Source organism: Fulmarus glacialis, unplaced genomic scaffold (genome assembly GCF_000690835.1).
Source record: "Fulmarus glacialis isolate BGI_N327 unplaced genomic scaffold, ASM69083v1 scaffold351, whole genome shotgun sequence".
Classification (NCBI taxonomy): Eukaryota; Metazoa; Chordata; class Aves; order Procellariiformes; family Procellariidae; genus Fulmarus; species Fulmarus glacialis.
The window spans coordinates 61,415-88,048 of NW_009194477.1; the positions used below are offsets into that span (position 1 = coordinate 61,415).

A 26,634-nucleotide genomic window follows, 5' to 3' on the forward strand; every position below is an offset into this window, starting at 1 on the left:
TTATAAATACAGGCTGAGGGGTGAAGGGATTGAGAGTAGCCCTGCCGAGAAGGACTTGGGGGTACTGGTGGATGAAAAGCAGGACATGAGCCAGCAATGTATGCTCGCAGCCCAGAAGGCCTACCATATCCTGCGCTGCATCAAAAGAAGCGTGGCCAGCAGGTCGAGGGAGGTGATTCTGCCCCTCTACTCTACTACTGCGTCCAGCTCTGGAACCCCCAGCACAAGACAGACATGGACCTCTTGGAGCAGGTCCAGAGGAGGGCCACAAAAATCGTCAGAGGGATGGAACAGCTCTCCTATTGAGGACAGGCTGAGAGAGTTGGGATTATTCAGCCTGGAGAAGAGAAGGCTTTGGGGAGACCTTACTGCAGCCTTTCAGTACTTAAAGGGAGCTTGTAAGAAAGATGGGGACAGACTTTTTAGTAGGGCCTCTTGCGACAGGACAAGGGGGAATGGTTTTAAACTAAAAGAGGGTAGATTTAGACTAGATATAAGGAAGAAATTTTTTACAGTGAGGGTGGTGAAACACTGGAACAGGTTGCCCAGAGAGGTGGTAGATGCCCCATCCCTGGAAACATTCAGGGTCAGGCTGGATGGGGCTCTGAGCAACCTGATCTAGTTGAAGATGTACCTCCTCGTTGCAGGAGGGTTGGACTAGATGACCTTTAAAAGGTCCCTTCCAACCCAAACCATTCTATGATCCCGAAGAACACACCGCAGATTTACAGTAGAATGACTTGCAGGCAAGGCTTCCTGACTTCTATCGCTACACTTTAATCATTTAACTGCTCCAACCTTTATATATGAAGTAGTTTTTGACACTCCCCACTCCCTCCCCGAACTCCTTAATTATTTGAATTATCAGAAGAGAGTAATTTACACGTAAAAAGCAAGACCTCAAAAAAATTCCAGATCACTAAAATATCTGGGGATTGAAAGCCTGCTACACCAACATTGCTTTTATTAATCCCAATTCATGTCAAACATATTTAAAATTATTCAGCAATGAAGTTAAGCAACACGAACATCATCTTTCCTACCGCAAAATTCAAGAAAGCAAGCTTGCAGTTCCTTCAATGCTACTGGATTAGTGAGAAGTACATGAGGTTTTTTTCCTCCACTTTTGCAGAGGAAGAAACTGTCAGACTAGGCTGAAGCCTGAAATTTTTGAATTCCTTATTTAAGTAGTAGCTACTCAGGGAAAAAGTGCTCATCTTCAAATGACTCAAGTCAGCTGAACGAGTTTTATCATGGCACATTTAACATCTTCACATTAATATCATACATTAAGTACCACTAACTACTTTCCAAATTCTCCTTTAAAGTTGTTACTCTTTCTTTGCATCTTCACACACAGCACTATTATCAGCATGTGGCTGATATTACCAATAATATCTTTAAAAACTATTTGTAACAGGAGAAAACATTCTACAGGCTAGGATTGCAGATCTAAGTATAACTTCACTATGAGGCCATTCAGTCTGCTAAGATATTACATAGATACATAACAGAGAGTGAAGCTCCTGCACTAGGCTGTATTTTTCCCACTTCATAAAATTTTTTATTTGTAAGAGTTAACTGAAACTAAGGCCAGCCTTCTTAAGCTATTATTGGCTATTAGAGGAAATCAATTCTTCAGAAACCTTTAGGAAGTCCAAGCTTTCTCAAAAGCTTCTTTTAAGAAGTAAAGAGAAATAATGAGAGCTGAAATAAAAACTTTTTTTGTGATAATCAGGTCTCTCAAGCATAGAAATGGGTGGAAAAAGGAAGCATTACTTAAGGATTTGCTAAGGGACACCAATATGAAAAAACATTTAAAAGGCAAATCAGAAGGCAAAACCGTATTTTTTTCACAATTTATGTTGTGTATTAGGACAACAAAGTATTTCATTGCAAGACTCTCATTGGATTACATAAAGCTATGTCATTGGGCACAAAGAAGCCATTTTGCCTGTAACACTGCTAAGTAAATACAGAAAAAAAATCCGAAAGGATACCATTTAGTTCTCCTTTATTCTACTGGCAATCATTCCATAAATATTCACAACTTAGATATTTCTTCTCCATCAATAAGCTGATATTTGTAATTAGTTAAACATCTGATAAGGGTTCATGTCAGACTGATGAAAGACTGGCTTCTTTCATAGGATTGAAGTAGGAGCAGAGGGAGGAAAGGAAGTAGAAAGACGTTCTCCCAAAAACGGAAAAACGGAACACAGAAAAAAGTCATGACAAGTCAAGACAAATCTTCCTATGCTGGAATCTGCCCAAAAAAAAAATTCTCTCTGTCAACTCAGCAACATTAAAGAAAGAAAATTCACAACATGACAGAGGTTCCCTGAATTTCTTTCTCCGTACTTGCTATGTATGAAAATACAACACAAAGAACAGGTGGATTAGAAAAAAAGGCTTGGGGACATAAACTTAAATCATTTTTGTGCAGACAGTATGCTATAAAAATCTAAAGTGTACACATAGATTCTACAACTTATATTTATGTAGTAACCTTAAACACACACAAATCCCAAGTAAATGTGGACTATGGACTATTTCCTGAAATTCTTCCTTTGCAGTTAATAGTGATTTGAGATGTGTCACTGAATTCTACTTAAGTTTATAAAAATTCCACATATCAGAAATTAATCATTTACCTTCTATTTGTGGTACTTCTCCCTGAAGTTTAGCCTTGCTTGTGAAAGGTGCATTCTGTAGCACCAGTGCAAACAGTGAAGGAATCAATGACTGCAGAGCAGACAGATACATGTGGAGCTTATGTTCATCCAAGCCATGTTCTCCTTCCTGAAACAAACAGGACATTTACTTAAAGTTTTTGGTTTGGATGACCTATTGCTTAGGCATGTATTCCCTGGCAAGAGATCAACACATCTGTGATGAGCTTCTACACAGAGACACTAATTATGTAGTAATTTATACTAACCACAAGCTTACTTTGTGTCACCATCCAAATCCCCCTGTCACCCTTAAGTCACTTCTACTGAAAATACTCAAGCAATTTAATAGTTCATGTCGATGAACATACTGATATTCCGAAAGAACATTTTTCAGAACATTTTGGAAATGTGAATCTTTGGTCTCAGAGACCAATGCACCTAAAAACTGAATAAACTAGTCGCCTGTACTCTGAAAACAAGCGTCTTGGTTAAGTGTGTTCGATCGTTATGAGATACCCTATCTTCCAAAACTTTCCAGATATCTACCAAATCAAGCATGCAGACAAACTGGCTCATAATTGCAAATGACCTAACTAAACCATTTAATCCTTTTTTTTTTTTTTTTTTTTTTTTTTAAATAAATACTGCACTTTATTAAAAACTACACTACGTGACACTTAAAACCAATTTAAATATAGGGCAAATGCACTCAGTATAACACATATCATCTGGTCACAGCCTCAGGCAAGTGTCTTCTGAACTGCACTTTGATTATTGTGCTATAAAGCAAAACATTGTTAAAGCAGAATATGTTTGTTTTTTGGGGTTTTGGTGTTCGTATTTTTTTCCTTCTTCCAAAGGACAAGTAAAAGTTATGGAGTTACAACAAAAATCTCCAGAAAATTTTTCCCCTATAGAACATTAAGTAGGAATTATTTACGTTTTTGTATTTTTTAAAAAAGTCTGCATATATAATAAAGATACAAAGAAAATTCTCCAACGTAGAATTGGAGCTGAACACATACCCTGAGCAATTTTTCAATTTTATTAAGCAGTGTAGGTATGAGATGGAACTGTAAATTTCCCAGTTCTGTTGTCCAGGCAGCATAAGCAGGTAAAAATACCTGATGTGTTGCACTAACCACACGTTCTGAAGGGTCTCCTAAGGCTGAAAGCAGCAGTTCAAAGCCCTGGCAAAAGACAGTAAAGAATGTAATTATTTTCCTAAAATTTCCCACACAAAACATGCAGACTAGAAAAAGATTATAATCTATTTTTAAAACTTTACATTAATAAAAATAAAACAAGGTAGTACATGGAGGCCTTTCAACAGATATCCCACCACATCTACAAAGGTAAAGAGTAGGTGGTTCAATGATCCTGCTAGTGTTTCTCTACAGTCAAGTTATCAGAATCAATACAAATACATTTTACCACTCTGTCTTCAGAAACTCAAAGACAGGATTAGAAGTTCTTCATTTTTACTTATCTGAAACATTATTAGGTAGTATTAAGTTGAACTACAAGCAGGCTTTGTTGTAGTAGACAAATCTGTTAGCAAGTGATGATATCAAATTGGCTAATAGTATCATGTGGGCAATGAAGTGGTATGTTCTTGAAGGCAAATTATGAATTATTAGAGAACCTTCTGTATAAGGCTTATACCTGAGGTTCTAATGATACTTGTAAGTATGTTTTCTTTTTGGTCTTGGTGATACAATAAAATCAACATTCCTATAAACAATCAAAATTTTTAAAAGTATCTTGAAAGATTTAATAAAAATAATGAAATTATGCATCCCTCTATTCATGAAATAACTACAGAAGACATTTTATACATACAGAACCCAAACCAAATTATACCTGCTGATATTTGTCCGGATCATCAATATATCCCATAATGATGCCAAGGCTTTTGATCACAGCTTCTCGTACCAGATCTGCCTTATCTTCCATTAGCATTTGCTGCAGCATGGAAAGTACTAATGAACTACGAATTTCTTTCTGTTTGTAAACAAGAAACATACTTGTTAAATCCAATGCAACAAGAAATACGGGTTTATATTGATTTTTAGAAATAATTTGCACTTCTATTAGTGCTCACAAACAAAATCCCTTCCTCCAACCATAGATGTCTTTATGAGTATTACATATTCAGTTTTTACAACAGAAGATGAATGAATATAAAGTGTCAGTAGCCTCATTAGAGAGGCTTTTGTCCTACTAAGCACAGAACTCAGGTCCTTTAATTCATATGGAACCAAAAATAACTAACAGCAAAAAATTACTACAGGCCTAGACTTAAACCAGAATCTTTAATCACTGCATTGCTGAATTGGAGAAGTGGGTTTTTAATTTGGGTTATTTTCCTCTTTCTCTGAAGCTTCAAATTCTAGTTCACCACTGACTTAATTTTGCTGCTTCTTCTGACTGGCAGTACTCTTCATGTAACATTCCACAGTGTCTGAAGAACTCTATTATTGGGTGCCAATTATTTTTTCAGAGATTATTTCCTTAATTGGTCCTAACTACCTTTGCTTCATCTTTACAAAGATGATTTTTTCAGAACATACTGTTTTTAAAGAAATTTTATAGCTAGATTGACTTGTATTCCTTTACAAGAAACTATCTCCTCCTTAATGCAATCTATTGAATCTCACATGTGTGATATAAAGTAGAAGACAATATGACTGTCTATGCATAACATACACATTTGGGAATATTTAAAATGATAAAGGATGTTTACATTATGCAACAGATTTTCACCTTGCTTTCACTAGCAAAGTATTTAGAGCCAGTATTAATACTTACTGGAAGGTAAGGTGCTAGAGCTCCACAGGATTCTGCTACCAGTAGCCGTCTCTCTGGGTATTTGTGGTTGATCTGGTAAAGAGAAAGAGAATGGCTATTTGCTTTGCAGAAACAGTATTCAAAATGTGGTTAGAATGAACTGCAACAGAGGGATATGTCTGCACCTCTAAGACAAACATTGCCTGTGCCTGTAGAAGTTGCCTATAGGTACTAAGCAGCCTCAAATTCTTGCACTGAGGCATAAAGGTAAGGCAGATACAGCCTTCTCTCATTGTCCTATAAAATAGAGCTTATAGTAGGAGAAGAATCAGAGAATCATGTATGCATATGCAGTAAAAAGAAGGGTGGAATGCAACATATGGGCTGCTGTACTCTAAAGAATACGAATAACTTCTGAGCTGGCATGTCATGAAATGGTCTTGTGTAGCCCTTCAGGAGCGCCGTTCCTCTAAGAACTACACAAGTGCCCTCTAGTGCTCTGAGCCAACCAGTGTAGCATAGATGTGTAGGTCTTGCTGAGCAATCGGGGTCAAAAGAAGACACATGTACTAAGCCAAACAGTACTTGCATGCTATTGAAGTTCCGCTCTCAAGTCCAGCATAAACATGTCACGCCTCTAAAATGTGACTGAAAACAACTCCTATTCCCTAGAACCTCTTGATCCTGTGCTCCTAGAACCTCTTGATCCTGTGCTACCTCCCCTTTCCACTCAAAGGCCGTTCGAAAATTCTGCCTTACAAATTTAATATTGACACTTTGGAACCAAGTTTGCATTCTGATGGAGTCAGTTTTTAATGGCCAGTGTGACGGTTGTACAATGAAATGTGATATGTTTCAATATACTTTGTGAATAAAATATTTTAGGGTAAAAAGGTGAGAGGGAAATGTGAATAGTTTGATCCTGTCAGATAAAACAGGATATGCATGTGGTGTGACTATTTCTTTCTCTCTTGCTATGCAGTGTATAGCTTTGGTAAGACAACCATCTTACCACAGAAAAGACCAAGGTTCTCACTGCCTTCTTTGTCTCGGTCTTTACTGGGACGACGTGCCTTCAGTAGTCCAAGGTCCCTAAAACCCATGTGAAAGTCTGGAGCAAGAGGACTTATCTTTGGTAGAGAATTATCAGGTCAGGAAACATTTAAACAAATTGGACATACACTAGTCTGTGGGCCCTGATGGGAATGCACCCATGAGTGCTGAGAGAGCTGGCTAATATCATTGCAAGACCGCTCTTGATAATCAACGAAATGTTGTGGCAATGAGGGATGTTCCCAAGGACTGGAAGAAAGCAAATGTCACTGCTATCTTCAGGAAGGGTAAGCCAGAGGATCCAGTGAAATACAGGCCAGTCTGTCTCACATCAGTTCCTGGGAAGGTGTTGGAGCAATTAATCCTGGAAAGTGTTTCCAAACACATGAAGGACAAGAAGGTGGTTGGGAATAGTCAGCATATATTTATATAGGAAAAACCATGCATGACCAACCTGATAGCTTTCCAAGATGACTGGTTCAGTGAACAAGGGGAGAGCAGTGAATATTGTTTATCTTGACTTCAGTGAGACTTCTGATACCATTTCCCGTAACATCCTCATTGACAAACTGATGAAGTCTGGGCTAGATAAGGACAGTTGGACGGAAAACTGGCTGAATTAATCACAGGCTCAAAGGGTTGCAGCTGGGGGCCAGTCCCCAGTGGTGCACCCCAAGGGTTGATTCTGGGGCCAACAACGAAGATGTGTAACATCTTCATTAACGACTTGGATGACAAGACAGAATGCACTTCAACAGGTATGCAGATAACACGAAACTGGAAGGAGTGGTTGATATACCCAGATGGGTGTACTGCCATTCAGAGGCACCTCAACAGGCTGGAGAAACGGGCAGGACTCTTATGAAGTTCAAGAAAGGGAAGCGCAAAGTCCTGAACCTGAGCAGAAATAATTCCCATGCACCAGGACAGCCTGTGGGCCAACTGGCTGGAAAGCAGCTTAGCAGAGAAGGATCTGAAGGGCCTGTCAGATACCAAGCAGAGCCAGCAATGCACTCCTTGCAGCAAGGAAGACAAATAGTATCCTGAGCAGCACTAGGATAAGCATCACCAGCAGCTAAGGAAAGTGATTATCCCTCTTTACTCAGCACCGGTGAGACCACATCTGGAGTGCTGTGTACACTTCTGGGTTTCCCAGCTACAGAGAAAAAGACATATTGGAGCAAGTCCAGCGGAGAGACGTGAAGATTGATTAAGTGACGGGGTATCTGATATATGGGGGGAGGCTGAGAGAGCTGGGATTATTTGATCTTGAGAAGAGAGAGCTCAGGAGGGATTTTGTCCATATGTATAAATATCTGTACCTATCTGCAGAGAGGTAAAGAACACAGAGGTGCCCAATGAAAGGACAAGAGGAAACGAAATACAGGAAATTCTGTTTTACTGGGAGGGTGGCCAAACCTTGGAACACGTTGCCCAGAGATGTTACGGAGCCTCCATCCTCGGACACATTCAAAACCAGACTGAACTTGATCTTGAGCAACCTGCTCTAGTTAACTCTGTTTTAAGCAGGGGGCTTGGACCACAAGATATTCAAAGGTCCCTTCCAACCTCAGCCATTCTGTGATTCTCTCAATTCTACTGGCTTAGGAGAAACTGCAGATGAAGACATCGTAGTAAATCAACTTTGGACAACTTCTTACCTTGACTTTATTTCCATAGCACACTGAACAATGGTATCTGGCCACTGATGTAGTATTAGTGTCTTCAACTTTCTCAATGTTCTGATCTGAAATCGCCAAGAACTCTCTCAAGAATGAATTGTGGAAAAGATCATTTGAAAGAGACTCAAAAGAACAAATCATGAGCTTCAGGACTAAACTGAATTCTCAAGCATGGGAAAACATTCTTTGAGTGTGTCTATCATTATTTTGCATTCATTCATCAGTAGGGCACCTGTAATATTTTTTGGAAGTATGGAGATTTCATAGATGAGAAACATTATGGGCACGAAACAGGCTGCTTTAATACTTATAGTATCTTTGACTTATGTGCCATCTTTCCAAATGCAAATTCCCTACTGGTAACAGAGATACACTTTGCCTTCTGGAGCTCTGTCTACCTGAGGAAACGGCAAAGATTAGTTTCACCTGGTTTAGGTGGACTGGTAAGGCAATATAAATATCATCCCTGATATTGCAAAGACGTACTGACACACTGGAGGAAGAGAGACTCAAATTTCTGCAAGTTTTGTGTTCAGGGAAGATTATTAGCCCTTGGAAACTTAAACACAACTGTAAAATGTTTATTAACATTTCTTTTCCTTTTGTCTTTAATAAGAGTAGTACAATTTTGGAAGCCAATTAACTGGTCACTAGTTCTGAGGGAACTGTTAGTGTTCACAGAGCCTTGATCTAAACTCAGATGAAGCAACTACCAAATTCTACCTGTGAAGAGCAGGTAGAAAGATCACAAAGACTAGCCTGATAACTCTGAGCTCCAGAACATATGGATGAAAATGCTGAATCTTCTGAGGGCCCAGTCCTCTGCATCTGTAAATAAATTTTTGGTTTGAGACCAACTGCATGAATGCTTTCATGATTAAAGCATCTACTGAGAAAAGGTAGAAAATTATGTGTATTTTTGAGTTCGTTCTACAAACTCAGTCTTGGGACAATGAGATTTAGCTGGTATTTTGCCGAAGAAAATAATGACCTGGTTTCAGTACTGCAAACAAAGTCTGGCAAACTGCATTAAATAACCGCATGATGACATATGGCTTGGCAGCCTGATATGCTGTACTGTTACAGTTGGACTGGTTTCTCTTTTGCATCAGCAATTAGCAAGAAACTGGTATGATGAAGATATGTGCTTACAGAGGTGAGACTTTTTTTTTAAACACTGTTTAAATTTCATGAGAAGGACTAAAAAAGCAAAATTTGATTTATTTTGTGTTCAACTACTATTGCCATGAGTCCTTCATTTAATCAGTAGATACATCAGTCATACATATAAGCACAAATGCTGCATATAATATGTACTTCTACTGTCAGAAAGCATTAAGACTATTAAAGCTTGGACTTTATTGTGAAACACAGATGGCTGCATCATGCAAGAAACAGTAGACAATTATCAGACCAGAAAGACGGTGCTGTCAAAGCAAGCATTACCACTGTCATGGCTTAGTTATTCACCGTCTTTTAGGCAATGATGAACTCCCTTTTCTTCATTATGGTAGGAATTTTCACCTGAACTCATGTTGTTCTGTTTCTATGCCTCAGATGAAACAGTAAGAGCATTTCAGTTTGGTTGTTCAGTTATTTCTATTAATTTAGAATATCTGTGGAAAAGGTCACTGTGATTCTAGAAGTCACATGTAAACTTCAGGCTGATCTTATAGGTGTAAAATCATGCCCATCTACAGGGGACTTACTTCTGACTACTTTGATCTTTAATTTTCTGTTTAAGAATTTAAACTAGCTGAAGTGTGGACACTGCTCCAGGGGCTATAATACAATATAAAAATCAGCGAATGAAATCTTTGAATGAAAACAGATTTCCGACAATCTGGAAATTACAGTACAAATTATAAAGGCACCTACCTGGCAATAGGTTAGGCAACACTGATGATGAACATGTGCACATCTACATTTCAATACAACATACATATGCAGGTAACTAGAACCTCCATATAGTCTTTGACAAATTTTCTGCTTCTGAGTTCCTTTTAATGTTATATAGAAGTATATATAATAAGGACAAAGAACATCCAAAAATCTTTCTGAAAAATACTTTGAATTGCCATTCATTGAAAAACAAAACCAAAACAACCCCCCTCCCCAAACAAATAAAACTCAACTTCTGTGAATTTTTAACTATTTTTCCAGCGTAAAGCACAAAATAATTAGTTACCTGTTCCCAACACTGTGGTAAAAGCTCAGCTTCTACACGTGTTGGTCCAACATGTCGGGCAAATGCCACACATCCAGTCAGTATCATCTGTCTGAAAACATAAATTTAAAGCTTTAATCTGTTTATAAAGTTCTATAATATATAAAATATATGCTTTAAGTTAGGAAAAGCAGATGCTGTCAGGCAACAGGTAATTGCCTACAGTCAAAATTTCACATCACACACTGACTACGATTCTAACTTGTTTTCTATTTAATATGCCTTTTCCAGAAACTTGCAGATCCCAAAGTCCATGAACCAGAGCCTGAGAATCTCCGATTTGGGAATCGCTGATTTCCTGATGTCTGAGATTGGGAATCTCTGGCTAAATCTCTCATTTAATTCTTATTACTCAATACTACGACTCATCACGCAGTAACAGGATCTAAATTACTTAATACTATCATACTATCAGTATTTTAGTCAAGTACACATACTGCTTTTATTTAGAAACGTTCGTGAGATTTAATGAACTTTGTTCAAAACAACTAACTTAATTCTTTCATGACATGGTTTTGCAGCATTCTAACATGCAAGTTACTGTCATCTCTCCCAAAATACTGGACTTTACTCTTGTCAGAAAAGCCTACTATAAAAGGCAAGCAATTAATCAATCAGCAGTATCTACGATCATGTGAGTCATTTGTATTTATATTCTTGCATTTTTTAACTTTCCTCAACATTTACAAGAAATCGCTGTTGTTCCATCAATTTCATAGGCACAGAGATCTATTTAAAGTTTCAATAAAATTGTACTTAACTGTCATTTGTGATATTTTAACTTTTATTCAATGAGCGTTTATCTTGCTAAGATTCTTTACTTCTAACTATTCTCCTGTTAATAGGATTGGAATGATAGCAACTTTGCACGCAAATTCACCAGTTCTATTTACTTTTAGTGCTTACATCAACACTTAAATAACCAGTTTCAAACGATAATGCGGGGACATGAGACACTCATTTTATCACCTCCACAGTAAGATCAGGACACCACTGAGAATTTGTTCATTATTACTTTGTGGAAAGTAAGCCAGAATTAATTTGTTACTATTTTAGTGTCATGTCTAAACTCCTAAATATTTACTGCAGCTAACAGTATGCCCTTAAGGTTGAAAGGCAGAGATTCTGCTGGTTATTTCTTAACCAGTTATACAATATACTCCATCAAAAAAGACCCTTTTTCAGAATCTTTTCAGGGAGAAATAGTCTAATAAAAAGATTTTTTCCCCCAGCATTCTTTAGGCCAAAATCAGAGCAAGTTCTTTGGTTTTGGTTGTGGTTCCCCCCTCCATGTACAGAGAACTAGACCTTTGATCAAGGTAAAAAGGTTGGGGGAAAACAAAAATGCAATGATTAGATAAGACTCAAGAAATCAACAGCTGATATGCGATAGCAATATGGAGACAAAAACCTCTGGTAATTCTGAGTTCTACAACAAACAAAATAGTTATTCAAATGCCTGTCTTTGGTTTTACACACTGCACCTAATCACAAAACTGGGCAAAAGAATATACTTTTACAAGATATTAAAAAAGCAAATAGCAGAATACAGTAATCGCTTGAAATTTTCTGCATTAAAAATGGGGAAAACCAAAATATATAATTTTTCTTTAAAATCAAATCTTCTCAAAAAAGTTCCATGAAATCTCAAAATTAACTCAGATTTCCTTTTGCCTTGCCTATAAAGTAGGGAACTTTAAGATATTGCAAAAATATTAAAAAATAATGTTTTAAATAATTTTACTGTAACCATCTTAAAAGTATATGACAACAGTCGGTATTTCAGGAGAAGGACAGGTTGTAAGGATCTCAACAACAGGTCATTGAAACAAAAACTGTTAACGCTAAGCTGTTGCAAAAACTGCAGTCTAGGATGGATATGGGAAAAACTTCTTTATCCTTATTGTCATAATCTCTTTTGTTAACAAGATGCTGGGAATCCTTTCCTCAAAGAGCTCTCTCCAGGTTATGCACTTAAAATCACTTAGGCAAGAATATAAAGCAAATCAGTATGATTCAACAGAGCACTAGTTTGCTTCATCAGTACAGAAACCAAAGTGAAATCAAGAATCAGACTAGAGGAACAAGGCAGAAGTTAGAGTAGAACAGACATAATTTAACACTTCTAAACTCTTTCTAGAGGTTTTAGAAAGTGACTGCATGCACTGGTAAGCAATCCAATCTTATATTACACAGTTCAAGGTTCTTTTGTCACTCCTAAAGGTTATGTTAAAAACTTTTTTACTAGAGTTTTCCTTAATATGTCAGCAAGTTATGTATGCACTGTAAGAGGTGGCATCATATGACCAATGAAAAGTCATACTAGATACACTAAGCTTAATGTATTTTAGCTTCTTTTCTTTAAGAGTGCTGCTTCTGGGTACATAACTTGGAAATCTTCAAGAGTTCACATTTTGAACTATGTTTTAACTTTGTCCTAGAAGACCCCAACATTAATCTGACTTCTTCATGGCTCCTTAGCTTCCAAAACCAACATAATTGTCCAAAAAGAAGTTTAAGTAAAGCTAACACATATTTGTTCCTTTGCAGAAGAGAATTTGATACATTTTGAAAAGTTGAATAGTACATTAATGAGCAAAGCCTTGAGGATAAAAGTGGCTTTGTTGAATATAACATTAGGATACAAGACTATGGCAATATGCTACACCTGCATGCACCAAAAAGCCTCTCGCATAGGCAAGAAGTATAATACAGGCTTTCCGCATAATGGTTAACGTACTTTACAAGGTCAAACATTTAAAGTAAAATACTTATTTTAATGGGTTCATTATTAGAAATAAAATGTCACATTTCAATCTCTTGCATTTAACAAATTTAAAAAGTCAACTTGTTATCAACTGCTACTTTAATGTATAAGGTAGGCCTGTACAGTATGGCACAAGGTAAACAAACAACATATGAGATAATTAATACCATTGTTCTGGTGACTAAACCTGAATGTCTTTGCTTACTTCATATCACACAAGACTGCTAAAATATTATTTAAATTTATTTAGATAAAAAACAAGCATGCATAATACACTTCCATACAAATATATAAGTATAAAAAACCGACTGAAATTCTGAATAAGTATTTTCTATCTAATTTGTATTCAGAATCTCTTATTTGATGGAATTTTACTTATTCTTCAGTCAGGTGTTATGGCACCTTTAAAACAGATTATAATTTTAATGTGTGTAAATGTATATTATGTACACACAGGTTTTGTCCTGGAGGTTGTGGCAGAATATTCTTCCCAAATTTCTGATGAAAATGAGTTATTTTTAGATATGAGTCTCTTAACTCACAACAAAGAACGAACAGCTTCAAGGAAAAAGAAGCTTGGATTTTCTTCTTTCTTAGCTGCTGGAAAAGACACACCTAACTACAGCTAAACAGGCATATGAAAAATCTACTTGATAGGCCACCAATCCTGTGGCAATTAACTACAAGAGACTACAAGCGAGATGTAACTTCCTTCCCCCCTCAACCACAAAATAATTTCAACTTCTCAATCTGCACGGGACATTCAGAACATTTTAAATAATGGTAGATGTCTCAGAAGCAGATTTCTAATGAATCTGAACTAGAACAAGGACTGCATCTTTTTGTAATTTCAATCTGCATGGTGCCACTGTGCTACAAGTTGCTTTTACTTATTTATGCATTTTTTTGTCTCCAAAGCCATCTCTTTCAATTGTACCTCATCTCTAAATTTTACCATGGGAACAATTTAGAAAGACACCAAAACACTTCAGTTTCAGAGAATCTTCAAAAGAAATGCTTTCTACCTATTCCATAAAGCCTGTTTTGTCTGAAGACAGAATAGAGCAACGATAGATACAGATGCTTTACAAAACTTCTCTAATGAAAATAATGGAAGAGCTACAGATCAAATATGAAAAATCTTTCCACAGTCAGAGAAGGAAACATACCAGCCAGGGTGCTGTCTTTCAACCTTAAGGATATTCTTATCAAGATCAGTACAAACAAAGTCACATTTCCTGAGTACTAAGGAAGAACCACATTTATAAAACAAAATAAAAAGTACACTTTGTTTCAAAGTCTTAACCAAAATAAAACAAAGCTCTTGACACTTGTCAGAACTAAATCACTGCTTCAGTCTTCTGAATTTTTTATTGCTACCTGAATACTGAACAGTACTCAGGTACTGAACGGTAAGTAGGAAGAGTACTATTTTCTCATGCTGTTTTCCCCAACTAAACATGATAGTTAACTTACAAACATATAGATCACTAAGATACACTAAGAGGCTTAAAAATGCTGTTTTGATTTCTATATCAACCACTGCTAAGAATTGTGATCTTAAAGCTCATTTTAACAAAGTGTTTCAGTTCATCTTTAAACAAAAAAGGAACTGAAACGTTACACTGAAGCTTACCAAGCAGATTCTTACATTTCAGTAACTAGAAAGTACAGATCATGGCAATGGAAAGTCCCAAAGTCCGCATAAATTTGTCAACACTATACCAGCAAAATATCAGCTTAAGTGAAACTTGGTTAAAATTATCCAATAATATCCAGTTTCTATTAGTTCTGCTTCTTTGACAAAGAAAAAAAGTTCCTTCTTGTCCCGCAACACACAAACGCAAACACACCTTTGCTCATCATCTGGTCGTTTGATCAAATTGAACAGTATGTGTAGAAGCTGATCTCTCTCTTTGGGTTCAGGATGGAGGCAGGCTGTACACAGTATGAGTGGGATCAATTCCTAAAAAGTTGTGGGTAGGGGAAAACCAAACAAAGTAAAAACGCTTTGGGCATGTATTCATCACTGGCAAAAGAAACTAAGAAGATAAATCTAGCCACATAACATCAAAACAGTTAGAGAAGATGTTTTAGAGTCTTGATCTCTTATTAAGTGACCTGAAAAAAGTGAAGGTCTACAAAAGTTAGAATTATTTTCCTGCTAGGAAAGATCAGGGGAGAACCAGCACATAAAATAAAAAGCTCTAAAAAGATTACAATTAGTATACGCAGGTCACCTGTAACCAGAATTAGTGGACAATCATGGTTTAAATTGTCTTCACTACCTAATGAACTGAAGCAAGCTCCACAGACATCTATGGAACAAAACTCCTACGGAAAAAGCTATTTCTGATGCCATGGAGTTAAAGATTAGAATTTCCAATTAAGCATGCACACAGTTTTGTGCACAAGTTTGAATAAGCACTGAGAAACATACATTGGTAAAGGTGACTGCAGACAGATATCCTCTATTTTGTGTTGACTGAGAACTGTATGATTTTTTTTTAAAGGTTTGCTGTTTTGTTTTTTTTTTTTCAATAAGGAGGCAATATCTGAAGCTGAATTTTCTTTTTAGAGCAATACAATTCCCCAAAGGAACAAACTACCAAGAAAATACTGTGTAAAACATTAACTGAAAGAAAATATAAGGCTGTTCACAGTAGTGAAGACCTCCTCCTTTCTAAATATGCCTTCAAAGCTCGTGGTATTCATTCCCAGAAGAAACAAATGTTTCTAAAACATGGACTGGAAGTCCCTTTCCTTGACCTTGTTGATGCAAGCCTTTACTCCAACTGAATTTCGAAGCCACACAATTTCTAGGTGATTTAATATCTTAGGGACAGAAGCACCACACTGGGACGTCGGCTGAAAAGAACAAGACAAACCTAGGTGTCAGCAGAGAAAACATGGGCAAGTAAACTGGAGGCTTCCTCTCCCACCTGCCGCATACTTTTGAGTCACTTTCAGCAGACAAGCTTTTTGTGAATTAATAAGCTGTGACAAACAAGCAGATGACAGTGGGAAAACACTTCCGAAGTTACTAGGAAAGATTATACAAAACCTGGAAAAACGTATAGTTATTTGTAATAACTTTGCAGGGATGTGCCAATTTCTTCTTGCACGCATTCAAAGGCATACATGATGTTCTTGAGAGTAAGCCTATTAAAACAAGGTGGACACGTGGAAACATTAAAGACACCTTCACTGCTCAACTTTTATTTTCCTAAACAGGAAGTGCTATGTTTATTTTAAACATAGAACAATACCCTATTTCAGAGCATTGCCTAAGCTAGTCAACTCCTTGTAAGCTTTTGTTTTCATTTGACAAGAATTCTACTCAGCATGCTATTTTTCCCCCCTGAAGATGGCCGAGACACATCCTAAAATGTATTTTAACATTCTGCAAGATACTTCAGCAATATTTAACCCAATTATGGTACAGATGAGGGAATTTATGATGAGGCAGAGGAATGAATGTGGAAATATCCTACCCCCCACTTAAAAATCTGCAAGTACCGAAGGAGAAATGAGAAATAAATTTGAACAATTTGGACATTTCTATTTCTCAATATTTTTAAGTGAGCCAGTTTTGGTGTTTGTTTTTAAGTAAGTGTAGCACATCGCAAAATAATGTGAATTGAAAACCTGTATTAAAGAAACTTTACAAATTACATCGCATGAAGAGCTAAATAACTTTCTTCAGCTGACAGCTCCTTTCCCCCTAGAATTGGCATGTTAGATTTTATTTTTTGTATACTTAACATTCAGTTTTTGCCCATTTAAAGTTCTGAGAAGGCAGGGGGCTTAACCTATTTAACTTTTTTTTTTTTTGTAATTCACAGAAGCATTTTCTTTCCTGCAAACACTGTTTGAACTCAAAAAGATTTGAAAAATTATTATAAAAATAACAAAAACCTGCCACTCTAAATACCACTACTTATACATTAAGCTAAGATCTTTTAAAGAGGAAATCAGATTGCAATTTGTAGATATACAACATAACTACTAGCTTCACCATAAAGAATATAGCTCATGGAAAAACCTTTAAATCAAAAAACCCTGTGTTACTTTACTGAGTTCTAACTTTCTGAAATCTACCCTAAGTTCACATTATCCAATTGCTCTTGCAATTATTAAGTACTCCTTATAAAGAATTTTTTAAAAATGAATATACCCCATGAAATGGGACATGTATATTTTTTATGATCTGGGGTTTTTGTTTCATCTGTTGAAACCATCACATTGACTTCACTTTACTAGTATGTTTGAGGCCCTACTCAGAAATCTCAACTGCTCACTCAGAACTACTGCCAGATTTCAAAACAGTGCCATGAGCTTTATTGTCTTCTTTTTAAAGCTTCTTTTCAAATTTAAGGAAGTTAACAAAGTTGTCTTTTTCCAGCTGAGTCTGTATGAAAGGAAAACATCTCCGAATATTCACCTAGATACTACTACCTTGTGTGTGAAAGGCTAATGAGTAACCTAACACCATTGACATGGGGCAGATACAAGGCTGGTTCTTTACCTTGCAGAAAGCTGGTTATTATAGCTGGCGGAATTAGCTGTATTTTCTTGTCCATTGGTCACATTCTTTCATGCATACTATGGGAGAAGAGAGTGTTCTCTGCATCGCTGCATCAGTGCTTCTACAGTTCCTTCTATTAAGGGGAGTGGAGAAACAGTGAGAAGTCTTGAACAGTGATTTATGTGCTCCCTATAGACTTAATGGACAGGAAGGTAAAACTGGAGGCGAAAGGGACTTTCTGCAGGACAAGAAGAACAAAACTGCTCTCATAGACAGACAAAACAGGTCAAGTGAAGTCTCCCAAAGACTTAAAAGGGGACAGATTCTTCTTGGGATATTCAGAATGATTAAGAACAAAAAACAACCTACAGGCAGGTTCGAGCTCATTCCTTCCTGTTGCTAAGGGCCATGCCTCAGATGTAGACTTGTTTAATAAATCTCAGATTTTTCATTCTCAAAAACAGAGAAGTGCTGTAGAAAGTGGTAATTTTCCAGTAAGACACAATAATATTAGCATTTGGCTGTTTAAATTCAAGAGGAAAGTTCGTAACATTGTTATAGAGACTGTATATAATTATTAATAATCAAGGAGAGGACTTCCAGTGCTATTTGAAACACTTTGCCTTCCTTGGGAAGGAATACCACTTGTGCTGACAGTCATAAAGCATGAACATGAATTTTAAAAAACCCAACAACCCTCCCTCTATTTAATTTGGGATCCTTCCTAAACGTCCTGTTCATCCCCAAGTCCCTCTTTTCCCTTTTGCCTCTGACTTAGGAAAACTGATTAGTTCACACTAGTATTAGTCAACAATATCAGGAGGAGTGACTTTCAGAACTGTGATACTGTTTTCCCATTAGATGTCAAACAGACTGCCATTACAACATTGTCAGCACTTGCAACTTGATGAAACAAAACATCATGTGTCAAAAGTCTCACCTCCACTACTGAAAAGGCTGTGAGATAAGCTACATATAGGTGAAAGACGGACAAGGCTATGAAGCTGACCTAACACATCGCACAGGAGAACTGAAACGGCCTGTCTTCTCTCTGTTCTACTTCTGCGTTAACTGTCCACACAGGTCTCTCCAAAGAAAAACTCACATTTTTTTCCACCATATTACCGTTGGATAACTTCTCCCTAACTTATAACAACATATTCTGTTATCTTTGAACAGGATTCACTATTTGAGCTGATTCAAGTTCTCAATAAAGGCAACATTTACATGGGCATATGGAGCAGCCCTTAATTACGGTCAAAAGAAGGCGGCTTTTTAATGGTAACTGGTATCACCTCAACTATATGCAAAACAGTTCCTCCTACATATTAAAAGTATTAAAATATTAATGTTTGGGGTTTTTAAAAATGCATTCTACAGCAAGCATTGTCTATTTTGCTGACAATTTTCTTACAAGGTAGCGAGGAATCTTCTGTGTTGTTGCCTTCATTATAATTTTTTTTGTTTATCATTCTGACAAAAGTCATCTACATCTCAGTTTCTCCCACTAATTAGTGTCTTTTTGTTAGAGTGTTCATAAGCACAATAATTATGTCAAAGAATAAATTTAATTAGTGTTAAGTGTCAAGACTGGTTACTTCAATAGCTTAGGATAGTAATCTTTTTTTACTATTTCAAATATTAATGTAATAATATGGCAAACAGATGACAACATTATATACAAACCAGGATGACATTATGATCGACTTTGTAAATGTGACCCTTTTAATTTCCTCTAATAGTCAATGCTTATATTGTGAACCAATGCTATGTTAAAATTTGTCTGTAACTTAGCCTCTGACAACCAGTAAATAAAATAAAATAATCTTATATGCACCAACCGAAACAGCGGCAGGTACTAACAAACTACTGATATGCAATACTCTTGCACAAGAACGTATTTGAAGTTCGGAATTCATCCTTGTAATTTTAAAATGAAAAAATATTTAATCATAGAATTTATACATGACTTAGAACTTTGTGCTACTTATCTTATTAATATTAAAATCACAACTCTAATTACATTTCATGGGATTAGATTATTATTCCAGGATCCAAATTAAGCCTCTTGTAGATCCCAAAGGGATGCTTTTACATAAGAATCAATGCAGATATGGGTGTGAAAAAAAAACGTTGTACTTCTTTGTTTATATCTACTGTTTTTTTGGAAACATGCATATAAAACTACTGTGATAAAACTAGTAATAATTGGCAATTCAATTCATAAACATTAAATTCAACTCTTTGCATCCATGAATTACGTTACGTTTAAAGACATGGTGTTGAAAGACATCAGCTTTTCGACTAGAGATGAAAAGGATACTCTGAGATTGAGCTATTCCATTCTAAGAAAACTACGCTAGCCCCTCATATCCAGAGAGGGGAACTAAAGGACTTAAATTAAAAAATGGTAATGTCTCTCTCTTATGTGTGGGTGGGACAACCCCACCCCCAAATAAAAAAGCTCCCCAAACCAAAACCAACACCCCACATAAACCAGAAGCAAACCAGCAAACAGGTTGTGGTCAACACTATCCATATTTTTCAGAAACACAATCTATACAAGCCTACCACAATCTAAGTTTTATGGTGTAACAGAAAATATTTTAATTGTTCATTTAAATTTTTCTGTTCTTCCCTATTCTGCGAAACAGAAACAGTCATTTATAAGATATTGATGGCTGACAATTTTCATGCCCAGGAACTCAAACTTATATACCTTTATCTATATCCAACCAGCATGACATCTGCTTGACACAGCAACTGGAAACAGCCACTTAAATATACTGCCAAGCTCTGACACAACGTTCTTTTACATTTTTTAACAAAGCCAATATTTTATGGCTTTTAAAGCATAAGACTGACATGAAAATCTGTAATAAGATATTCAGCGCTATTGTGTTTTAAGAGACAGCTACCTACAAAAAATGCCAGAGAACGGAAGTGCCTCGCTGATGTCTGTGTAGTTACTACACGTTAACGTGAACAACTTTAAATCCACAGCATTACTTACTTCTAGCAGAGTCAAGAATAGCACCCATTCAGAGTTTGCAGATTCAGCATTAAGTTTGCTTCAACTTTGCAAAGAAATAAATGCGAAACTCTATTTTTAACATATTGAACTCTATATAAATAATACTTTCTCAGTATAAAAATTTAGTGGTGCACATTCAATGAACCATTACTATCATGATTTTGCTAAGTTTGCATAACACAAATGAAAGTTACAGAAATTAACCCTGGAATAATAGGTGAGATGAAAGGTATAAATAAGGAAAAGTGTTTCTTGATTAAGAACAAGAGTAACAAGATCCTGATATTAAGCCAAGAAGTTTACTCTGGCCCAAACTCTGCTAAAGGACTACATACTGCAGAGCGTGGAAGTTGTACATACAAACAAGGTTACTCCTGTTACCTGACAAAAAGATACTGATTTTTACATCTTATAAAGGGTGAGAAATCAGTATTGCACTGATTAGTTATTGCAAAAAATTTTAAAAGATTGGTCTTCTCTAATTACAGTTTAGCCAAAGGGATCTTTATCTGGTATACCTCCTGACAAATAGAAGATGGTTGTTTTGTTTTTTTTTTTTTTTAAATCTTAAAACATGTTTTAGTTTTAAGTGGTAAAAACAAAACAGAGGAAGCAGATTCCAATGCAGATTAAATTTTATGAACTCAGGCTGCTCATCTGCACGAAGCATTATCACAGACTGCATTCCCAGCCATAGGGGCTTTTTTTGAAGAATAGTTTTTTAGCATTTTGTTACTGTTCATTCCAATTACTATTTGGCTTGCAGTATCTCCTTTGTTTGTGAGTGCATTTAGATACAAATCTAAACATTGACATACATGTTTTCAAGCAGTTCGGATAAACTAGACCTTTGGGATAAAAACAAAATTAAATTTATATATTGATACATGGAATTTTAATGACTACGAATTGCTTTCAGGCAATTATCTTATGCATTATTGATTTTACCCAGTTGAACTGCTCTTTTAGAAACAACTAAAACGATCTCCTCAGCCACCCTACTCAATACTGTATTTTTCCTTTTTTCTTATCTTCCATTGGAACTGAAACTACAGACATTGAAGAACAATTAAAGCTGCACCAATACACAAAAATAACATATATAATTTCAGAAATGCGTCAGACATTCTGCCATTAGCTGGTCACTCAGATGTCAACTGTAGTATTTACTGGATCAGTTAGGCAGGCTGCTACTGATCTTAAAGGAGGGTTAAAAGCATTGGAGAAATGGCTTCTGAATCTCTGGTAAAGGACAATACCTACCAAGAGACTGTCAACCTCCACAAACCCAGTTTCTCCAAACTGAAAATGCATAGCACATTTTCAGCTTAAGATTTTGTAACCCGTTTCAACATGATGGATGCTTAAAGAACAAAGATAGGTACTTCAGGGAGTCATCACAAAACTGTGTTTAATTGTCATGTCTAACACACAGACAGTCTAAGATCTTAAATACTACCACTGTATCTTTTCAGAGCAGACTGGCGATCACTTTGCATTATAACCCGAACCTGTTACATATCTTTCTCAAATTAGTGATCTTTTGGTATATTTTTACACCACTTCCCTGTAAAGTTGTTCTAAGACTCTCTCATGATAAGGTTGTTTTTGGACAAGACCCACAGTTGTACCTTGTTGAAGAAAGCCTAGTTCTTAGGTTAGCTTTTCGTAATACTGATCTTAACAAATACTAACAGATGGTCTACCCAAGTTTTCCTTCAAATTCCATGACTACATCTGAAAGAACATTACAATAGTTATAGCAATGGGTGGTAACTGAGAAAAGCTATTTTTAAAGCAAATTTCAATTCTCGGAACATTAAGCATCCCATGCAATCCAGTTACACAATTCTCACTTGTGGCTTTTTCAATCAAATTGAAACAGATGATTCGTTTAAGGCGAAAATACGTGTAATCAAATGTAACTTCAACTGTAGAACAAAATAAGTAGGAAATAGCCTAAAAGGTCACAAAAATATTAAATGCATTACACAGACTATGCTACAAGCTGTGAAGAGAAGCCAAAATACCATATCCTGCCAAGCAGAGGGAAGGAAAGGAATAAATAAGAAATCAGAAGTTAAGCACTGATCCAGGAACATTCACAGAATTATTCTGGAAGACTACTAACAGAACCATTTCCAGAGCACCCAGTTAACACCCCCACCCCCTCAGAAAAAAAACCCCTTTTATAAAGTTTTGAGACTTTTAAAATGTGGTACGTCTCAAACTTACCATGTCAACTGCTGATAATTACTCATATCTTATGAAATTTTAGATTATAGGATCAGTACAAATTTCTTGAGGATTTTTCAAAGCCTTAAAATGAATTTATGCAAAACGCACTACTAAGTCTACCATACTGTAGGTCCCCTCAACAAGGACTAAAACTTACTCAACAAGCTATGCTACTTCTAACCCTTTATTTCAGTGTCAACTACAAGGTCACTGAATTTTTGTTTGATATATTTTCTTATTTTTATTTTTTACACATTTGCGAATGTGCAATATTTACAACAAAGCAATACAAAACCAGTCATTTTTTTTTCCATCTTCATTCACAGTCTTCCTTTTCTACACTATATAGTATGAATGATTATGCAAAACACCATCTTTATTTACATTCAAAATAAACATTACATTTTCATAATTTTATTTAGCTTCATTTTAAATTTAAGGAAAACATATAAGCAAGATTGCTAATTTTCTTATGAAGGTGCGATTTTGATGAACCTTATCTTGGCTGATACATGGAGCTTCCAGAAAAAGACAGTAAAATAAATTTTTTGTTGAAGTACATAGTGCTGCAAAAGAACCTGAACATTAATCCTTATTAAAACTGATAGATAAAATAAACCAAATTTAATATTTGAACTTACATCCTCCGCTTTTTATAACACACATTAACCATGGTCTTCTCTAACAAATACATTTGTGCTAGCACAAACAGATGGAGCTACAGTAACAGTTAGTCTTGCTGAATGCTAATGGGTGCCTTAAGCAAAGGAAGAAATATTAGGATACCATGCAGGTTTACTGAACTCACCTGACAGAGGTGTAAAACCATTTTCTAGGAGCAGAGATGCATGCACAAAAGAACGAACATGATTGCAAGTAACAGATTTTCATTACATTAGACACAGCATCTTCAAAATGAACAAGAAAACATCCTGGTAAAAATAAAAAGTAAAATTTCAGGGTTCCTCACCTCTCGCTTTGCAAGCAGCACATTAGGAACAATATGAGGCAGGCAGCGTCCCAACATTAACATGACACTTTTTTCACTGTCTGCAATCCGAGATACCTAGAAAACCAAGTTGTTTGTTTGGGTTTTTTTAAATGAAGCACAGGAACAGAAAAATATCCTGTCAAAGGAATAATAAGAATTGCAGCAGGCTGATCACTTACCAGAAAATATTTAATTTACTCACACACATTAAGCCGTAAGTTTTTGATCTGGCAGTAACTTCAAAAGCATGAATCTACTTGCAGAGACTCAAAACTTCCCAGTAACTACATATCTATCACTAGGTTTCATATTTAAGCTAAAAATCTGAAAGCATATCCTTATTTCTTAAGTTCCATGCACATAAATTTCTCTCTCCATATATGTTAGTAAGTCTTGTTTCAAAGCAATTATTGCTTGTTTAACTATTGCTGCCATGCAGTATAAAGGATCTTCTAGTTTACATCAACTGGGAAATATACCTCTGATCCCAAACGGCTGTCTGCTGACATCCGACAGAAAGACAGTAGTGCTTGATGGAAAGCTGGTGACAGTTTCCTGAAATATCGTCAAAAAGGGAGGGGGAAAAGAAGCATAGATCAGAAAGGTGACTGAACAAGTTCTTTCACTCTGGTTCAACCAGCTAGGTAAAATGACATTCAGAAAGCATGTTTTAAGTGAAGCATATTGCAGAAGTTTTCGTTTAAAATTATCTTTGACTTTTAGGGTGTTTAGTTTGTAGCAAGAAAAAAAGTGGGTGTCCTAATTAAGAAGTTACTTTTAGTTCCGAAAAATGTAACATCTTTCAAACTGCTGTGCAGACAAAAATAGGACTAAAGCATGAAGAAAAGGAAGCTTTAGCAATACAAGAGGAAGCATACAATTATGCAAACTGGGGGAAGGGGGGAGGGGCGGAAATCACAAGAAACAGTATTTTTGCTTAATGCTCTGATTCTGCACATTGCATAAAAACATTTGAATAGTCAGTCACTTACAAGCTTCAGGATTAAATAGAGATTGCTCAACTGCCACTTTGGGATCTAAATGTTGGATTCAAATGTATAGCGAGAACCTCAAAACCAACCTTAAATTGCTGCCTAATCCCTAATGTAGATATGTATCTTTAGAAGTACTGCCTCATGGCCATGGCACAGCACCAGCCAACACAGCTGAGGTACTCAAAGCCTTAAGCAAACACATAAAACCCTGATGAGAGTCTTAAAACAACCTTGTCCAAGGAGGATAATTCGGCAGAAATGTTCTCAGAAAACAATTACTGGATTGACCATTACGTAAAACAGGCAAGCAGCAGCAGCATCCTATTTTTCCCAGTAAGGACAACTCCTGCCTTATCTGAGGCCTGTATTTAGGTGCTAATCTAACACTGCCTCATCCAATATGCTTAAAGAGGAAAAAGAACATTTATCTTCCAAAACATGCACAGAAAGCATCTCACCCTGTATCTGCTGTTTGAATCCTCTAATAACACTGCATGAGTTTAAGGGAGGAGGCAATTCCTACTTCTTATATGGAAAGTGGTGTCACCTTTCAACTCTTAAAAACGCTGTTTTGTGCACCTAAGTGCAAAAAAATCCTATGCGCATGCAGTTATGTGTATGGACATATATATTTTTATCTAATACATTGAAACATCCCACTGTAGTAAATACATCATCATTCACGCTTTTCTAACAAAAAAAAAGCACATTAAGAATCTAAGTTCCTACTTATAATTGTCTAAACTAATCCAGGAGAATATGGATACATATACCAGAGTAGTTTTCCTCTTTTGAGTATTTACAAAACATGATAAATAAGAATTTATGTTTATTACTTAAAATCAAGTTTCTTTCTTCACAGTACAGGTTTTTAAAACACATTTTAAATTTTAATGAAGTAAGTTTGTTTTAATTCCAGTCAGCTTGGTTTTGTGCAAGGGTTCACTTTTAAAAAGTTACTAAATGACTCAGATGGTAGTGAGTTGTAAAAGACCTCTGTTTAACAGTATGTTAGTCTTTATTCTGTAAAAGTATTCTGGAATGACAGATTTACAGGCTCTACTCAAGGCTTTAAGGTTTACTTACACTGGAAGAACAGGGGCAAGCATTGCAAAGCAGCAGCTTAACATTAAGAGAGTGGCAAGGCCTTGGCCAGCCCTTTGCCCTGGCTGTCCTTCACCTTGGCATTCATTCCGCAGCATGTCAGATCCTTCCCCACTTCAAAACTTAATTAAAATCCTACATAAGGGCAAAGTTCTATCCCCATTTTGCAGAGACTGAAAACTAAGTATGACAATATGTCACTGAATATCCCTGTGGGTTAATTAACAGCAAGCTCTGGGCAGCATGGATCCCATTAAGATGGCTATATTTAGAGTCAAGAAAGCTTCTCATTGATGAAGTCTAGTAAAATCCTTGATGGCTATGCTGGACAGAAATGATGACGGACCCAGGCCTCTTGCACACAAGTCAGTGGAAAGTCTTTTCAAGGGCCAACAGGTGCCAGTAGTGAAGATGTTCAAATATAAGAAAGTATGATGAATACAAACCCCAAGTACTACTATTCTATTCCATGTAATACTGGGACAAAAGAGTCAATTTACTGAAAAAGTCAGGAGTGACTACTCTATACAGAAAACACCTTGTATTTGGT

The 26,634-nt window shown here is 36.3% G+C and overlaps 1 protein-coding gene across 1 annotated transcript in view; it reads right to left on the reverse strand.

The window, feature by feature from the left end:
* KIAA1468 (KIAA1468 ortholog) overlaps positions 1–26,634 on the reverse strand; it is a 71,551-nt gene that overhangs the window by 25,818 nt on the left and 19,099 nt on the right. Inside the window, exons 9-16 of the mRNA XM_009587761.1 lie at positions 24,465–24,540; positions 23,965–24,060; positions 15,048–15,160; positions 10,389–10,479; positions 5,487–5,558; positions 4,539–4,679; positions 3,701–3,865; positions 2,655–2,802 (exon numbers count right to left, since the gene is read on the reverse strand). Coding sequence (XP_009586056.1) covers positions 2,655–2,802; positions 3,701–3,865; positions 4,539–4,679; positions 5,487–5,558; positions 10,389–10,479; positions 15,048–15,160; positions 23,965–24,060; positions 24,465–24,540 — 902 coding nt within the window. The remainder of the gene's footprint in view (positions 1–2,654; positions 2,803–3,700; positions 3,866–4,538; positions 4,680–5,486; positions 5,559–10,388; positions 10,480–15,047; positions 15,161–23,964; positions 24,061–24,464; positions 24,541–26,634) is intronic.